This window comes from Dendrobates tinctorius, unplaced genomic scaffold (assembly GCF_039654945.1).
Source record: "Dendrobates tinctorius isolate UK_male_01 unplaced genomic scaffold, ASM3965494v1 ptg000028l, whole genome shotgun sequence".
In the NCBI taxonomy this organism is placed as follows: Eukaryota; Metazoa; Chordata; class Amphibia; order Anura; family Dendrobatidae; genus Dendrobates; species Dendrobates tinctorius.
In genome coordinates this window covers 80,671,536-80,690,173 of record NW_027361696.1, presented here as the reverse complement: position 1 = coordinate 80,690,173, position 18,638 = coordinate 80,671,536, and the positions used below count along the sequence as shown (strand labels likewise).

At 46.4% G+C, this 18,638-nt stretch overlaps 1 protein-coding gene across 3 annotated transcripts in view; it reads left to right on the top strand.

Moving 5' to 3' along the window:
- PPP1R12C (protein phosphatase 1 regulatory subunit 12C) overlaps positions 1-16,514 on the top strand; it is a 144,285-nt gene extending 127,771 nt beyond the window's left edge. For all 3 annotated transcript variants that reach the window (XM_073571074.1, XM_073571075.1, XM_073571072.1), the window contains 6 exons: positions 7,796-7,851; positions 8,018-8,111; positions 9,092-9,196; positions 9,569-9,619; positions 10,544-10,594; positions 11,408-16,514. In XM_073571074.1, the coding sequence (XP_073427175.1) occupies positions 7,796-7,851; positions 8,018-8,111; positions 9,092-9,196; positions 9,569-9,619; positions 10,544-10,594; positions 11,408-11,494 (444 nt within the window). In that variant the 3' untranslated portion in view covers positions 11,495-16,514. The remainder of the gene's footprint in view (positions 1-7,795; positions 7,852-8,017; positions 8,112-9,091; positions 9,197-9,568; positions 9,620-10,543; positions 10,595-11,407) is intronic.
- The last annotated feature ends 2,124 nt before the right edge of the window (positions 16,515-18,638 follow it).

Here is an 18,638-nt window from a genome sequence, read left to right as displayed (position 1 = left end):
TAATCTGAAAAAGATTAACTATGGCTCCTCCTCTGCAGTATACACCCCCTGGACAGCGTCAGCCTTCTCCAGTTTTTGCTTAGTGTCGCATAGGAGGCACACCTAAAGAATTTTTTTCTCTTTTTCACTCCGTTTTGTTCCGGATGACAGATGAAGAAAAGTGGGTCTCCTGTGAGACTCCCGGCATGGCTCCTTCCTCGGCCCCCTATTATGGGGTGCCCGGTTGAAGTTGAGATGGCTGTTCCCCATGTCGCTCCTTCCCCAGTCCTGCGGGTGCTGGTTTGAAGTCAAGACCCCCCTCCTTCGCCAATTCCTTTTGGTCTTGGGTTGAGGTCGAGGCAAGGAAGAAGCCCAATGATGGTGACAACAGCACCCTCCCTAATTCCCCTCTGGGGGAATTAGGTTGAGACGCCTCAGGTAGGGTCTGTACCACGGCAATCTGCAGCTCACAGTATCCAGGGACCCCAGCCCAGCTGCGGGCTCCTGTCGGGGCCGGAGGGGGAGTGCGGGCAGGCATGGCACATACAGACACAGGGCTCCCTGCGCCTCTGTCTCTGCGGCAGCACCAGCTCCATAGCGTCTCAGGGGGACCCATCACAGGGCCCCGCTTCCGATTGTGGCCCCACCGCTATCATACCTTTCAATCCGGGGGGGTCCGGTTCAGATCTGACCCCCTTCCGGACTTCCGCTCCGGCCTGGAGCCCTTTCTGGACATTGGTAACTAATTTAGGCCGCGGCTTCGGCCTAGCTGTGGTTGCCACCTCCTCTCCGCCCCCCGGATGACAAATATGACACTCTACAGTGTCATAGAAGGGGCAGATCGAGACAGGGCGCGTTTTTACGCATCTCTGCGCGCTCTTTCTCAGCTCTCCGCCCCCTTCTTCTCCCTCCTCATCCTCTCGGCGGCCATTTCTGCTGCAGGCAGCCCCTCTCATAGCCAGCCCTTCTGCACTCTGTGCACTATGCAGGGCTCAAGGTCCAAGAGAACCAGGCAGGACTGCTTTTATGCATTCTGCACAGCCTGCAAAACCACTCTCCCCAGTGGCGGCACGTACCCGCACTGTCGGGACTGTATCCAGAAAACTGGGTCAGAACCCCAAGATGCTCCTACCAATGCTTCAGCGGCTGCTACCACGCCGGAATGGGCTACCCAGATGTCGCAGTCAATGACGCAGTCCATAGATAACCTAACCTCCACATTGCTCCAGGCTCTGCAGGGTCATGTCTCGGCTATGAGCGTTACCCAGCAAAGGGACAGCTCCACTCAGGGACAGGCCGTTTCTGGCTCTCCCAGACGTAAGCGCACCCACACGTCGCGTTTCTCTGCGTCATCCCATAGCACACGGTCATCCCCCTCTAGGGAGAGACACCGTAGTTCCAGGTCACCTAGACCGTCCCCTACCAGAGACAGACAACGCAGATCTCCACAGCGATCCCCGACGTCAGAAGGCCTTCGCCCCAGCTCGCCCACCAGGGAACGCCTCAGCGATACGCAAGATTCGGAAGGCATCTGTGACTCCGATTCAGACAGCGAAACGGAGCTGTCTCTGGTCCCTTGTCCCCCTAGCAATACAGCGCTAGTTGAGGACATAATCTCTTCCATCCATTGGGTGCTGGACATTTCCGATCCAACCCCGGAAGCCCCAGAACACAAGATTTGCTTTGAAGGTGTTCTGAAACCACCTAAGGTCTTCTCAAACCACCCGGAATTTCAGGCGATCCTTACTAAGCAATTTTCGCAGCCTGAGAAGAAATTCACCAATCGCAAATATTTGGGGGCTAGGTACCCCTTCCCACAAAAGGACACCAAGGAGTGGACAGATCCGCCCAAAGTGGACCCCCAGTCTCTAGTCTAGCAGCACAGACACTCCTATCACTGCCAGATAGCTCAACCCTCAGGGACGCTGCAGACCGGCAGGTAGAACGCATGGCTCGTTCAGGTTTCGAAGCGGCAGGGGCCTCCCTGGCTCCCGCGTTCGCTTCAGTATGGGCGGCCAAGGCCATTCTGGCTTGGGTCAAAAAATTGCAAACTGGCCTCCAAGCTTCAAAGCCTGAGCTGTCGGACCAAGCGGTTCAAATAGTAGTGGTAGCAGATTACATGCTTCATGCAGCCCTGGATTCCGCAAGAGGTGTAGTGGGGATAGCATCAAACGTCATCACGATTCGGCGTGTCCTCTGGCTGCGGGAATGGAAAGCAGATGCTGCCTCAAAGAAGTCCCTCACGCATCTCCCGTACCTCAGTGGACGGCTTTTCGATGAAAAGTTGGGCACAATGATATCCAATGCCACTGGGGGTAAGAGCACCTCTCTCCCTCAACTAAAACCTAAAAGCACGTTCAAACGGCATAACCAAACATGATTCCGATCCTTTCGGAATTCTTCGGGCTGGTCCGCTTCGCGTCCAGCACAAAATCGTAACCGCTCTCCACGCAGGGACAACCCACGGGCGGCGCAGATGCCAGACAGGAACTGGCAGTTGAAAACAGGCCAGGCGAAGCCCAAAGGAGGAAAACCAGAATTTCTCCTCATCATGACTCACGAACTCCTGAAGACACCCTACCCGTAGGCGGACGACTTCTACTCTTTCAGCAAGTCTGGCTGCTTATTACAGAAGACAGGTGGGTCAGGGAAATAGTTTCTTCCGGATACAAGATAGAGTTCACTTCCAGTCCACCAAACCGGTTCTTCCTCTCTGTTCCACCGAAACCGCCAGAAAAGGCTTGTGCTTTCCACCAAGCGGTTTCCTCTCTCCTTCAAGCAGGAATCGTAGTACCGATTCCCGTGGCCGAACGTTTCCGAGGGTTCTACTCCAGTCTATTCGTAGTCCCCAAGAAAGGAGGCAGCGTCCGCCCCATACTAGACCTAAAACAACTCAACAAGTATGTACGAGTTCGTCATTTTTGCATGATGTCCCTTCGGTCCATCATTGCGTCCATGGAGAAAGGACAATATCTCACCTCCATAGACATACAGGACGCATACCTGCATATACCGATTGCTCCCGTCCATCAGAGATTTCTCAGGTTCGCAATCGACCAGGACCACTACCAGTTCTCGTGGCTGTCCCGTTCGGACTCGCCACGGCTCCCAGAACATTTACCAAGGTCATGGCTGCCACCATGGACGTTGTACACTCCAGAGGCATAGTAGCCGTTCCATACCTGGATGACCTTCTCATCAAGGCTTCCACCTTCAAGGACTGCGAGGTCAGCGTCTCAATTACAGTCGACACTCTGAGTCGCCTGGGCTGGTTAGTCAACTTACAAAAGTCATCGACTACCTCGAGTCAGTCTCTGACCTACCTGGGGATGTTATTCGACACCTCCAGGGGTCTGGTGCTCCTTCCCAGAGACAAGGCACTGGCTCTCCGTCTAGGAGTTCGCATATTCCTCCGCAATCCCCCCCGATCTCTCCGGTTTGCCATGAGAGTCCTCGGCAGGATGGCAGCATCAATGGAGGCGGTACCATTTGCCCAGTTTCACCTCAGGCCTCTTCAACTAGCCATCCTCAAGTCCTGGGACAGGAATCCTTTCTCCCGGGACAGGAATCCTTTCTCCCTCGACAGGGAGTTCCGGCTAACATCTGCAACCAGGGGGTCCCTGCACTGGTGGCTCAAGCCAACCTCACTGGCAACGGGAAAATCCTTTCTCTCAGGTCAATGGAAGGTCCTGACCACCGACGCAAGCCTGACAGGGTGGGGTGCGGTGCACCTACATCACAGGGCAAGTGGTCACCAGTGGAAGCGAACATGCCCATCAACGTCTTGGAAATTCGAGCCATCTTCCTGGCATTGAGAGCCTTTCGTCACTTATTGGCAGCCTCTCATATCCAGAGTACAGTTGGACAATGCCACTGCAGTGGCATATGTGAACTACCAAGGCGGGACCCGCAGTACCCAGGCGATGAGAGAAGTGACACATAATCTCCATTAGGCGGAAGACACGAGGTCAGTACTCTCTGCGTTCCACATTCCGGGTGTGGACAACTGGGAAGCCGACTTCCTAAGCAGACAAGGAATGGACGTCGGGAGAATGGTCTCTCCATCCTGAAGTCTTTCGACAGATCTGCCATCACTGGGGGACCCCGGACTTTGACCTAATGGCATCCCATCTCAATGCCAAGGTCTCCAACTTCATGGCCAGGACACGCGGTCCGCGGTCGCTCGCAGCAGATGCCCTGGTTCAGGACTGGACCCAGTTCCAGCTTCTGTACATCTTTACACCTATCCCACCGATATCCAGAGTCGTGAGGAAGATCAAACACGAGGGAGTTCCAACCATCCTGATCGCTCCAGACTGGCCCAGACGTACATGGTACGCCGACGTCGTACAACTTACAGCAGACATCCCCTGGCGTCTCCCCGACCGTCCCAATCTTCTGTCTCAAGGCCCGTTCTACCACCAGAACTCAGGGGCTCTCAATTTGACGGCGTGGCCCTTGAGACCTGGGTTCTAACCCAGGCATGACTCTCAACAGACATCATTAGAACCATGATCAGGGCACGGAAGCCAGCCAGCCAGCCTCTGCCAAGATTTATTACCATACCTGTAGAGCTTTCTTCACCTGGTGCGAATCTCGCGGCCAGATTCCACTTCCTTATTCCCTCCCAAAAGTCCTTGGCTTTCTCCAATGAGGCCTGGACGCCAGGCTATCCCTGGGCTCGCTTAAGAGCCAGGTGTCAGCGCTCTCAGTGCTTTTTCAGAGGCGGATCACTAACAAGCCACAAGTAAGGACCTTTCTCCAGGGGGTTTCCCGATTTGGTTTCCCCCTACAGACGTCCACTGGAAACGTGGGACCTCAACCTGGTCCTGACAGCATTGCAGGCACCACCTTTCGAACCCCTTAAGGAAGTCCCACTCCGCATTCTATCACAGAAGGTGGTTTTTCTGGTGGCAATCACCTCGCTTCCCAGGGTGTCTGAATTGTCAGCACTCTCCTGCAGGCGGCCCTTCCTAGCCTTTCACCAGGACAAGGTGGTTCTCCGTACAGTCCCATCCTTCCTTCCGAAGGTTGTGTCCAACTTCCACCTCAATGAGGAAATTTCACTGCCATCCCTTTGCCCGGTTCCGGTTCATAGAGTGGAGAAGGCTCTGCATACGCTTGACCTCGTCAGGGCATTGCGTATATATGTGTCTAGGACTGCACCCTTCCGGAAGTCTGATTCCCTTTTCCTTCTTCCAGAAGGCGTTCGCAAAGGTTTGCCGGCTTCCAAAGCTACCCTTGCCAGGTGGATCAAGTCCACTATACAAGAGGCTTACCGCCTTAACAATTCTCTTCCGGCCGGTATCACGGCACACTCTACGCGGGCGGTAGGGGCCTCTTGGGCCATTCGGCACCAGGCTTCGGCACAACAGGTGTGTAAGGCGGCCACTTGGACTAGCTTACACACGTTTGCGAAACACTACAGAGTTCATACCCAGTCCTCAGCGGATGCGAGCCTGGGTAGATGGGTTCTGCAGGCGGCAGTGCCCCAAGTTTAGGGACCTGTCTGCACAATATTCGTCCATTGCTTCCCACCCAGGGACTGCTTTAGGACGTCCCATGGTTCTGTGTCCCCTAATGAGGCGACGGAGTAAAGGTGATTTTTGTGTACTCACCGTAAAATCTTTCTCTTAGCCTCTAATTGGGGGACACAGCTCCCACCCTGTTGCCTTTACGGGCTGTTGTTACGGTTGAGTTCACATATTGTTCTTTGAGCTCGTACATGGTAGCCTTATTACAGGGATGGTTATGTTATTTCTGTTAACTTCATCCTAATGCTTTTGCACAAAACTGGAGAAGGCTGGCGCTGTCCAGGGGTGTTTACTGCAGAGGAGAAGCCATAGTTAATCTTTTTCAGATTATGCATAGTGTCGCCTCCTAGTGGACAGCAGCATAACACCCATGGTTCTGTCCCCCAATTAGAGGCTGAGAGATTTTACGGTGAGTACACAAAAATCTCCTTTTTCCTCTGACCTGCAGTTCCACTCTTTTGGTATTTCTCACTGTGAAATCCCCTTTTATTTTGGATTACAATACTGTTGTATTTTTTTAACATGATTTTGTTAATAAAAGAATGTTTTGGTTATTCCTGGTTCTTTTATGTGCATTCCTTTCCTTATGTTTCCATGATATAGGACTGCAGAGAAGGAGATATTGGCAATGTAGATCAGACCACACCCCTGTCATACCCCCTGATATTGGACTGAATAAAAGATCATCAGGACTGGCAGCAACTAGCAGGGAGCAGGCCATGCTTCCCCATGTGAGGTGGGGGAGCAGTGAGGAGCAGCTTCAGCGTTACAGAATGGAAAACAGCACTATTCATGTTATCCTAATAATAAGGATGAGCATTAAAATAATTTTTTACCTTCCCGGTGTTCCCCTTTTTATAAAGTTATACAGTGTTGTCCGTAAAGTCATGGTGCAATTTTGACGGGTAGGCAGGGGTTCTGTCAAGCCATGGCCACAATGATCCCCGGATCTGACGCCCTTAGACTTTTACTTTTGGGGTTATGTGAAGAAACGTGTAAATTTAACGTATCAATGACATTAATCACTTAAAACGGAGAATCACAGACGTTATTCACTCTGTTACACCAGACGTCCTTGCCTGTGTGTGGCAAGAACTTCACTATCGTTTGGATGTGTGTAGGGCAACAAACGGAGCCCACATCGAACTGTACTGAATAGGTATGAAACTGGGAGAGTTTTTGTTTTATTTGGAGCAGATTTCACATTTCTATCGTCTTTTTTGTTGCTTTCCAGTGACTGGTCAAAAGTGCACCTTGACTTATGGACACACTGTAGTATTTTGAATAGCACAGAGAAATCCCGGAGTATGTGGAAAGAAAAGCATTTTTGGAAATTTTTGGGTTCCATTTTTAAGACGTTTACATTTAATTTCCAAATATAAGAAATTTTTATGTCTTAATTTTAGACACCATCTGAACCAAATAAGTTTATCTTGGTCTCATCAGACCACAGGACACGGTTCCAGTATTCCATGTCCTTAGTATGCTTGTCTTCACCCCTGTAACCTCTGCAGCAGTGCTGGCAAAACTCATACATCTCTTGTGAAAACACAACCGCTTTATATGACGCTGGGCACGTGCACTCAATTTCTTTTACCATGGCAGGTCTAGTTTTGAGTGGAACCTACCTTGTTAAACCTCTGTATGGTCTTGGTCACAGTGCTGCAGCTCAGTGTCAGGGTTTTGGTAATCTTCTTATAGCCTCGGCCATCTTTATGTAGAGCAAGACTTTTTTCAGATCCCCAGAGAGTTCTTTGCCATGAGGAACCATGCTGAACTTCCAGTGATCAGTGTTGGAGTGATAACACCAAATCTAGCACACCTGCTCCCCATTCTTACCTGAGACCCTGTAACACTTAGTCCCATGACATTGGCGAGGGAAAATGGCTAATTGGGCACAATTTGGCAAATTTCCCTTAAGGCTGTACTCGCTTTGGTTGCCAGCAGTTTAGACATTAATGGCTGTGTGTGGAGTTATTTAGAGGACACACGAAATGTGCGTTGTTATACAAGCTGCAACCAGACTACTGTACATTGTATCAGTATTAGATCTTCAGTGTTGTCCCAGGAAAAGATATATTAAAATATTTACAAAAATGTGAGGGGTGTACTCACTTCTTTGATATACTGTACATGTACATCATGTATGCGAAGGAGTTAAAGGTGCAAAGCTTTGAGTCACTGAAGGCATGGGTTTATCAGTATTTACCCGGTTGCCCTTTTATTACCATCGTGGGATGTTTATTCAGTAACACCTTATTAAATGCGTTTTGGTTTTGCAGGTTATGGACAATGAGGACACCGAGGCTGTAAACCACAATGACACATCCGGGCACAGGTAATTCTGTCTCTTCCTAGTTATTCTTTCTATTCCATAAACTTTACGACTACCCCACCTCAGTACATTGCCCCCTGAGTGAGCATGGTAACGCTTTGCTCCAGGAATTGTCCATTGTTCTACACACACAACGCCATATATTCAGCAATTGCTTTACTGATTGCAGGATAACAGAAAGCGCCAACAGTATTTTGCCGTTTAGAGCAGGGACATACTCATTTCCAAGGCACAAGGATGAGCCTGACAAAGATTACAAAAAGGTATGTGGAGATCATATTCACCAAAATCCTGGTGAAAAATGTTTTGTAATCTGTTAAAGAGAATAATTTAATCTGGGTAGAAAGGCAAAATCAGCAATTGTAAGTGCACAGTGCTGTATAATTTGGTGACTGCAGTATAGTAACAGGATAAAAACTTTAATGGGAGGAGGATGAGGGCTTTAAGGACGGAGTAGAGATGACTAATCAGCAGGCTCCTTCATACATCGGGTAATATCATTACAGCGCTGTGGTCTAGGGGTGGGCAATTGATCAAATCTTTTTTTTTTTTTTTTTTAAGGGTTTTTGTCAGCATTAACCCCTTTCCGCAAAAGGACATAGCTGTATGTCCAGATTGCAAGTACATCACCAAATTTGGATATATAGTTACGTCCCAGGGTTGGCACAGGAGCTGTACCCATAGTATCTGCAGCAGAAGCTGGCTGCTATTCACAGCTTGGCTCTTGTCGCATGTGCTGGGACTAGAACTGACTCCAGTCCCAGCACATTCCGCTGTCAATAGTGATAGTTTCATACGAGCAGTTTCATATTAGGAGATTGCTTCCTTTTCAGCGCCTCGGCAGTGCCATCACTGGGTGCTTTTGGTTGCTTTGGCATCCTCAGGTTCAACAATGGCCTCTGTCTTTTATCTCCGTAGGCCTGACAGGCTACCTGTCAAACACTTGACAGGCTGGATTATGAACTGCATAAGTAGTGCATTGTATTATCAGTTTCAAAGGATCGTGTGTGCAAGTCCACTTTGCAATTTGCATACTTCAGGCCGCATTCTGACAAGACGTTTCCGACCTAGATCAGTTCTTTTGCCTTGAACAAGGCTGCGCACGTCTAGTCGGCATGTGACCGCATGCAGACACACACCCGCACACACTCGGCCGGAGAATCCTAACATTTTCTGGTGGTCAGACTTTTACTTATACTTTTCTTAATGTGACAAGCAATCCTGTCTTCTGTTTGTTTGACAGTTATATGAAGATTTAATTTCTGAAAACGAGTCGCTGAGAGATCAGCTTCAAGAGGCAGAGCTGAAACTCACCCAGATAAAGCTGGAGCTGGAGCGGGTCACGCAGGTATAGGTTTATAGCACGTCCTTGCTGTATGGCGGTGCACGGGAAATAGCATTGTATGGATAATGACTCAACCACATCAGCATTTCAGGCATTTATGGAATCTGTCCAGGAGGATTTTATTACCAGTAAGCAGCATATTTTGTACACTATCATTATTACTCCTGGCCGGCATTTCTGCCTCGTTGTGCAGTGATACCGAACTGATGGGCATTTCCATAGATGAAGTGTAACTATTGGGGAAAGCGAGGTGGCGCGATTTGTAATAGAGGTCCTGTTGGTTGTCAGTAGAAATTAAAAACGGACTAATAGGATGTTATTTGACAGTGGTGTCCTAGAACTTGATATTGACTAATTCGTCTTTTTCTGTTCCAGCGCCAGGAGCGACATGCGGAGAGACCTGCCTTGCTGGAGCTTGAGCGATTTGTATGTATTTTGTTGGCTGCTTAATAATTAATTTTCACCATTTCATTGCTGAAAATATGATGAGCCCATTATTAGATGATCAATGAATGGTCCAATAGATTCAGACCCCTAGAGATGGGGGTGATGTTATTGTACCTGCCTGTCCAGGTGATACCCTATATACCAGTCCTGCTGAGGGATTGAAAGTTACTTAGTAGGTGACCACTGCAGCTAATCACTGGTTCTACCAAACTCTAGGACAACCCCCATTAATGGCATATTAAAGTAATGGCAAATACATTAATAAATACGGTGTCATTAAATGAGCCATGTAGTCCTAAATATATTTGAGTGGGTGTCACATTTAGAGGGGATTTCACATGTGTTGTTCAGAGCTCTACGTCTCAAAATGGGTGCAGAGTTGCAAAGTATTTGCAGTTACTCAACTTGAAAAGGGGAAGCTCTCAGCAGGTTTCTGAGGTTAACATGTTTATGTAATCTGAGAACGGCGTGATGTGGGGGCTGAGATCTTGATTCTAGTGATATATTGCCTGCTGGAGTGCTTGTTGCCATTCAGTTTTCTCTGCTGCAGATCTAGCAGTGCTCAGAATGTTGAGTTGTGTTAACCCCGCCCCCTCACCACTGATTGGCTGCTTTTTGTGTACACTGTATTGTGTCAGAAAGCTGTTGATCAGTACTGGGGCGTGGTTGGACCAAGACGCACAAGACATCTAGTCCATTAGTGATCTCCTGTTGATAAAACACTGATTTTAATAAAACAACACACAGTCGAGTAAGTGACACATCACTGGAACATACTTTATGCTGCTCTCAAATTATATGGCAAAAACCTACTGACACATAGCCTTTAAGTAGATTTTAAGTTGAAATGCTGCTAAAAGTAGAAACACACCATAATCTTTACTGGGCTGTGTCATCCCATAGGAAAGAAGAGCATTAGAACGAAAGGCAGCTGAACTTGAAGAAGAGTTAAAGGTAATGTCTCCTTTTCCTTCCTGACTATGAAGATCACGGTCATTTTTTTAGACTTCTGATATGTCAGAAGTTTATATGAATGCGAAGCATCGGGGCTGAGATGTCCACCGATGGCTAGAGGAATGCTCTCCATATTTCTATGTTGCCTCATTGGGGGACACAGGACCATGGATGTATGCTGCTGCCACTAGGAGGCTATCTCTAAGTAGACACACAAAGATTAGCTCCTCCTCTGCAGTATATACCCACGCACTGGCTCCAGCTGGACCAGTTCAAGCTTATTCATATTGCTAAGCTTGCGGAGGACAGCTTGGAGGTTTATCTATTATGAAAACTTGCAAAGAAGTGCCAGATTGGTGGAGGACAACCTCTGTGACCCAAATGGTTGAGATTGGTGGAGATAGCGGAGCAATGTAGTCTGCTTTCTTCAGGACCCCTGTTCTTCTGATTGATGAAGACCTAGAAGTTGGATTCTCACCGGTCATATACATCATCACTTTATCTCAGTCTTTTTAGAAGTTAGATGATAAGCGTTCCCATGTAGAGAAGGAAAAAAAATAACCTGTCATGGGGTGGTCACAACATCTTGTCACCAGATCTCATGACCCACCTTGCACAAGCATGGCCATCACATGGACACCAGCATAGACTTTTATCCATTGGATGTAACTAATGATTGTCCCAATTTGATGATCGTAAGGAAAGAAGGAATGGATGCTGAAAGTAGTTTGGAATCTAGAATGTGTCCCTTTAACGCCTGTAAACGATGGTTGTAAGGACCGGTCTTTGACTTTGTGTCTGATCTCGTTCTAGGTTCTCTCGGATTTGAAGGCAGACAATCAACGACTGAAGGACGAGAATGCAGCCCTGATCCGAGTAATCAGTAAACTGTCCAAGTGAAGCAGGGTATCCTAATTCTGACACACAAGCTTCAGCCTGTCCGGGCCAAAAAACAGTCCTACATGTCTGCTTGGCAAAAAAAAAAAAACACTGTCTTCCCAGACTTGGCAACCAAGGCAGAGAAAGCTCCATTGGGAACAGAAAAGATGTCTTGTTTGACTTTTGTGCCACACACACTGGAGCCAGACTTTTCAGAGCCAGCTCCCCGGTCTGCGAATGTCAAGGAAATCTAAGATCCTAGTTTATAAAATAGTTTTATTCATTTTTTTAATGTATAATCTATAAATATATAGTATGTATATTCACATGTCCTCCCGAAATGATGGCAGTGGCATCGGGTGATGCCCACGGACAAGTTTCATTCATTGCCATAACCAAACATCTGTTTAACCACTGGACCTCCCCGTCTGTCCTACTGTTATCTCCAGCAATCCCAGCGTGTCTGTAGATAATACCAGATGTGTCCATACAGCAATAACCAAGGGTTGTCGTCAGATCGCACCTATTTATACTGTGCACAGTTACCGCTTTGTCCGCAGCCGTACACTAAATAATCCGATCGTTCAATAAAAATGGTGTTTGTAAAATTGTAAGATTTAGGTAACACACCCTCCTGATGTGAACACGTGCATTGGAGTATGCAGGGCTTGTGAACCGCTGCCCTGTGTCTGCCTTTTTGTTCTATAAGTAGTTCATTATTGACTGTTGCTGATGGAGATGGCGACTGACTTAGTGTGCAAACTACTGCCAGTGCAACGCAGCTTTACCACCTCATCTATAGGATATTTTATTTGCCCCCCCACTAATGTCACTTTCAAGAATCGGCCAATTCGGCAGTTTTCAGCAGGACTGGTCTCCTATTGTGTATAGGGGCTTGGCACTCTCCCTAGAAGATGTCGGTTTGGTGGTGGTGATTGGGCATATTACGTTTTAGCCACTTTGTTTCTAATATCATCATTTTCATCCTTCTTCCCATTGAAACACTAGCATGCTTGTCTGATCTGTGTACACGTTTATGGAGGGTCGGGGTGAATAGTCATCGGCCAAGTGTTCGGCCAACACCTAGTGACAATGTGGTGGAAAGGATCCAGTGTTCTGCATTTTTTGGCGTGGGGGCAGCCGCTTTTCTTAAGCTAGTATGTTGAAGTGACTAGTAGTGAGGAGTGCGAGTGCTTGTTACTCGAGTTTGCCAGGGTGCTCGAGTATGCACCGAGCATCGCGGGTGCTCGAGTGACATGTTCGAGTCCCTGCGGCTGCATGTTTCTCTTCTGTTAGACGGCCACAGAACATCAGGGATTGCCCATGTATGTTTTGTGGTTATAACAGCAGTGAAACATTCGGCCGCGAGGACTCGAACATGTCACTAGAGCACCCGCGATGCTAGGAGCATACCCAAGCACCCTGGGCAAACTCGAGTAACCAGCACTTGTGCTCATCACTAGTCTCTAGTGAGGATTTTAGTTGTTTGTTCCTGGTGAACTAATTATGTGAATTAGCCCCCAGAATGGCGGCTGGGCAGGGCACAGTCAGCAGCTTACTTGATAAATTATTTTTCGTCTTATTTATGCACAGGTGTCTGAATTCCATCCTGGGTGGGATATAATGTATTCCACATTCTGGAATGTGTGTGTCCCCCCCCCCCCCCCCCCCCCCCCCGTGCAACAAGTCTAGCTAAACTTTTAGCAGATTGTTTTATATTCTGCCTTCGTTTCCATTACCTACAGACCAATGAGCGATCAGGTCCTGAGACACCCACTGATCTCTCAGAAGACCCCCAAGCAGCACACAGCGCCTGCCTAACCGTGCCCCCACAGCGGAATCAGATTACTTTTAGCATATTAAATCTGTACTCCGTCGTGGGTGCGCGTTTAGGTTAAAGCTGTGCACTTATTGGGTGATTTATGAGCAATCTATGGTGGTCCCAGGATCAGGACTCCCACCGATCTGCAGGCAATTAAAGGGTCTACAGAATAATTTAAGAAAACAAAGTTTAGTTACCTTTTTAAGATGAGCATCCCCTCCACGTACCAGTCAGCGCTCAGTATTACATTGATGTGATATAGGTTGAGGTTGCAGTATTTTAGTTGTTTGTCCGGGTCTGTTGAGCAGATCTGATCTGAGATTTACTGTCCGGCCCTTTTATTTCACCTTATACCAAACCATATGTCAGAAACCGCTCTGAGCATCCATCGGTGGCCTACAGACCTGCGATCAGGAAGCTCTGCTGCCGCAGTCATCCTATTCTGTGCTGTAGCAGAGCCGTATGTGTTGACTGAAGCCCCTGATAAACATGTTGGCTACAGCCTCTTCCAGCTCCTATCCAGGTTTTAGAAGACTCCAATGGCTCACACTTTCCCAATTTATCATGACCAGCAGCCAGATAGTAGAGCCGCACACGCTAAAGGTTATAAATTCCTGTATAATTGCAATTTCTAATTCACTTTGTCACATTCGCTCATTATTTCTGAGATCCCTCTGCTTGCTGTCAGCGAATGAAAAAAAGTGTTTTGTTTATTTTTTGGAAATGATGAATTAAAATGCAAAGTATGTTAGAAAGTTGTGTAACTTTATGCAATTAAAGGGAAAGTTCATTTTTTAATATTTTTCGTCTGTATGTCCCAGCTCTTGTTCAGTAATATTGATATGACAGAAGCGCTCATCTTATTTTCAGGATGTACAGAGCCATGGACTTTCTGTTGAGCGGGTACGCCAGTGTTGCTGTATGGTAAGTTGAGCTTTTCTGACTCTTGGTTTAAACAATTGTCGGGGGTCTTAGATCCTGGACCCCACCACTTAAGGACACTACTGAACAAGGGCTAGAACATAGCAAAACTTCTTTATAAGTTTAGTTACCCTTAAAACTTTATTTGCATGTCACTGTAAACCACCCTAAAGCTATTCACATAAGCTTTCTTAGCAGACAGACCTACACAGTGAGTTTGTGTGTGTGTGTGTGTGTGACCCTCCACCAGCTAATAAAACTTCATTTTTTTCTTTTTTTTTTTTTCCTTTTTTCTTTTCCTTTTTTGTTTTTTCCTGTTTTCTTTTCCTTTTTCCTATTTTACCTTTTTTCTTTTCCTTTCTAATTTTTCCTTTTTTCTTTCCTGTTTTTCTTTTTTTCTTTTTGTTTTTCCCCTTTCACGTTCTTTTCCTTTTTCCCTTTTTTATTCTTTTCCTCTTTTTTCTTTTTTTTTTATTTTATTTTTTTTTTTTTATTTTTTTTTTTTCCAGCCTCTCCACAAGCATTGGTCACACAATTCAGGGTTTTTTTTTTTCCCAACAGATATCTATTTCTTTTCAATTACCAAAATAGTGCTGCCTAAATGTATTTTGCAATTGGTTTTCATTAGCACATTTGCATAATTTACCTTCTATAACCTCTGTGTTGCAGTTAAAGCTTATTCGCACATTTCATTTTTGCTGTGATTAAAAAAAAAAAAAAAAAGAACCAGTACTTTTGCAGTACCAGCAAAGTGAATCCGATGTCTTAAATCTCATGCACACACTACTTACTTTTTCTTGGCAGATCTGAACCTTCTGCAGCATGTTAGTTCTTTCAGCGTTTTTCATTCATTCAAATTAATATGAAAAAAATTGCACAAAAAAGGGCTTATTTTATTCCGCTTTCTTCCTGCCATCAATCTAGTTTTTTTTTCTTCAAACTCTTATTAGTTTAAAACAGTACATATCAAACCAATAACATGTCATAGAATCCTTTTCAAGTTGTCTTTTCCATTATATGACATTATTGTCAAAACAATAAACTTATCCAAACGCTACCTATTCTGTAATCCCCCCCCTCCCACCTCTCTGCGTGCATCCATAAAAATCTAGAGATCAATCTAGTTTTTGCAGCAGAAAAATGTGAAAATGCTAAATGCGTGCACAGTGAGCTAACTGAAAAGCAGTCAGTGAGCTCATTCAGTTTGAATGACAGGAATGTATGGAAGGCTTTTTATCTGATGTGATTGGCAGAGAGGAGCTCAGAAAAAGACCAAATTTGAATGTGCAGGTGAAAACCACGCGGTGACACATTTTTAGCGGAACCCAATTGCAAAAATAGTTTTTGTTCCCAATTACATGCACTTTAAAAAAAAAAAAAAAAAAAAAGTCCCCACAAACACATTTGGTCAATCTAGCCGAATATGTAAATCTGGTATCTTAATGCCATGGTTAGGACCTGCTGGGAGTTGTAGTTTGACACCCAGGTCGGTAAGGATTTGTGCCACCTGGAAGAATCGATAGCGATATAGATTGTGATGCATGTAAAGCACTATATGGGTTGCTCTGTGCTATCCGTAGATCTCACTGCGTGGGAGCCATTGTCTCCTCTCCTGGAGGGAGCAGTGATGTGCAGAGTATCCGAAACAAGGGCTACATGAATGAAGCGGATGCAGTTTATACAAGGCGTCTGTAGTGTCTCCCCTAATACCGTAGTAAAGGTGAATGTGTTATATGGCGTTACTGCATGCCGAGTCCAGGTCTCTGTTCTTTACATAGACGTTCCCTTGTAAGAGGCTCAGGTTACCCAATCATTCCCTGGAAGCTGCCGCCGTCGCATGTTGCACTCTGCTGCTCTTCTCCCCTCCTGAGTATTACTGCCAACTCTTCTCTATGCCAAGGTGTAGCCTACAAAGGTGGCCCCCGCTTCTCTGTATCTTCTGGTTTTAATCTGTGCCATGCCAGTTCAATGACTAAATAAAACCGACAAACTGCAAAAAAGAAAAAAAAAAATCAACAAAATGACTTGTATTTGTATATAGCGAAAATTATTTTATATACATAGTGTTGAAATGTGCAATATGCATGAGTTTTTTTTTTTTTTTTTTTTTCCAGAGAAATATAAATATATATAATGTATTTGTTACAGCAGATACAGCTGCAGTCTCCGATCCTTCAGGTCCGGCACGGGTGTGCAGTACATTTATCTAATGCATTGCACGTTCATGTTGTGCTGAAAAGGGGGTAAAGCACATGAAAAAAATGAGCAAAAAAAAAATTAAAAACTATATATGGTAAAGTGTCTTGTCTTTTCTTATACATACCTGTCCTTGCATACTAAACCTGTTTTGGTGCACGTACTATTTTAATATGTCGAGCAACTGTCCTGACTCTCAAGCCCATACACTCCTCTTCATTGGGGGATTCCTCTCTATCAGCATTCTGCCAGCACTATCAGACCTGGAACTTCCTTTCCCCTCAATTCACAGCATGCGTTGCTACTGCCATATTACCCAATTGCTTGCCTGTTCATGAAAAGAGAGCCCACTCTGCCTTTATCCAGCTTGGCAGCATTGAGGCTCCACTTCCTGTAATCCCATGTCTCTGCTGCAAGAGACAGATAACACTTGACAACATTTTGGAGGGGTGAATCAGAGTTAAAATGGCACCATTTTCAATAAACTGACTCGCGTACTAAGTTATCTGAAAGCACAGCACCTATTTAAAAGGAAGCAGATTTTTACTATGTAAGGCCGGTTTCACATTAGCGCTTTTTAAGCGCACGCACGGCCGGGGGTAGCTCCGCCCCCGAGCCGGCTCTCTGCCCGGCGTGCCCGCCCCTTGCTTGTAGCGCCGCCTACTAGCGGACAGCGGCGCCTGCGATCGGCGCACCCTATCTTTAGCATAGGGTGCGCAGATCGTGCGCAGGCCGTGCGCTAGTTGCGCTTTGACCTGCGCTGCGCACTTTTGACGGTGCGCCGTGCGCGCCAAAATCCGAAAAGTTCGATTTTGGCGCGCACGGCGCACCGTCAAAAGTGCGCAGCGCAGGTCAAAGCGCAACTAGCGCACGGCCTGCGCACGATCTGCGCACCCTATGCTAAAGATAGGGTGCTCCGATCGCAGGCGCCGCTGTCCGCTAGGAGGCGGCGCTACAAGCAAGGGGCGGGCACGCCGGGCAGAGAGCCGGCTCAGGGGCGGAGCTACCACCGGCCGTGCGTGCGCTTAAAAAGCGCTAATGTGAAACCGGCCTAATCTGAATAGGGGGCAAATACACTGATTCCAGTGATGTGTCACTTAGGTTACTGGGTGCAGTAGTTGTGATATAATCCCAGTTTTCTCTGCTGCAGATTTAGCAGAGCTCTAAATGCTGAGCTGTGTATAACTCCACCCATATCACCGGCAGCTTTTTGTGTATAGGCAGAAAATGGCCAATCAGTGATGTGGGCGTGGTTGGATCACAAGGCCACTTGTCCTGTAGTGATGATTTCCTGCTGATAAATCTCTGATTTGTATCAAATCAGCAACGCACAACCTAGTGCGTGACACATTGCTGGAATCAAGGTTTCTATCACTCCATCATGGTGCTCATAGTTTAGCTAGCAAAAACCTGCTGACTGATTCCCTTTAAGATCAAACACCATAACAACTAAATGCTCCATACATATTAAAGTATGTTGCTGGTTCGATGACCATAATGCCTACAACCATCCACATTTAGTCCGTATTGACCGGTATAGTTGTCCAGTTGTCTACCTGTGCTTTATCCCCTGGGTGATGAACAAACCATCTTTCTGGGAATATTCCAGAAATATCTTGTCTGACTTTCAGCCTAACTGAACGTACAGTAGCTTCATTTTGAATGTCCTTGTCGGTGATCAGTCAACTAAACAGTTTCAAACCTGAAATCTTTAATTTTCATCAGCTTTAGTCAGTTTTCCTTCATAGGTGCCCGGGTACAGACGTCCGGGCATGGAGCGGCCACAGTTCTTGTGAACTAAACCCAACAGCTTCATACATGCCTCTAATGCTTTAAGTTCAAAGTGGCCGATCCAGGTATCGCTGTCCATACTTGAAATGTGAAACATAGATGTGTAAAATGGCAACTGGAACATATTATTTGAGCACGCCAAAGACACACGGTTAGCACCCGAGCATGCTCCGAACCTTATCCAAGCACGTTCACTCATCATATAGCCCTTTCCTGAGGTTTAGCACAATGGCAAACCACAGAACTAAAAAACTGAGCTGGATTATAAGCTGGTATATGTGTAGAGTGTAAGAGCATGTTCACACTGAGACCATTTCATAGATGAAACCCAAGAAAAAAATAGTATATAAATAGTATATGTAAATAATATAAGGTACTTAATGTTATTTTGAGTAATAAAAAAGTGTAAAAGCCCTACCACCACGACCAGGTGAC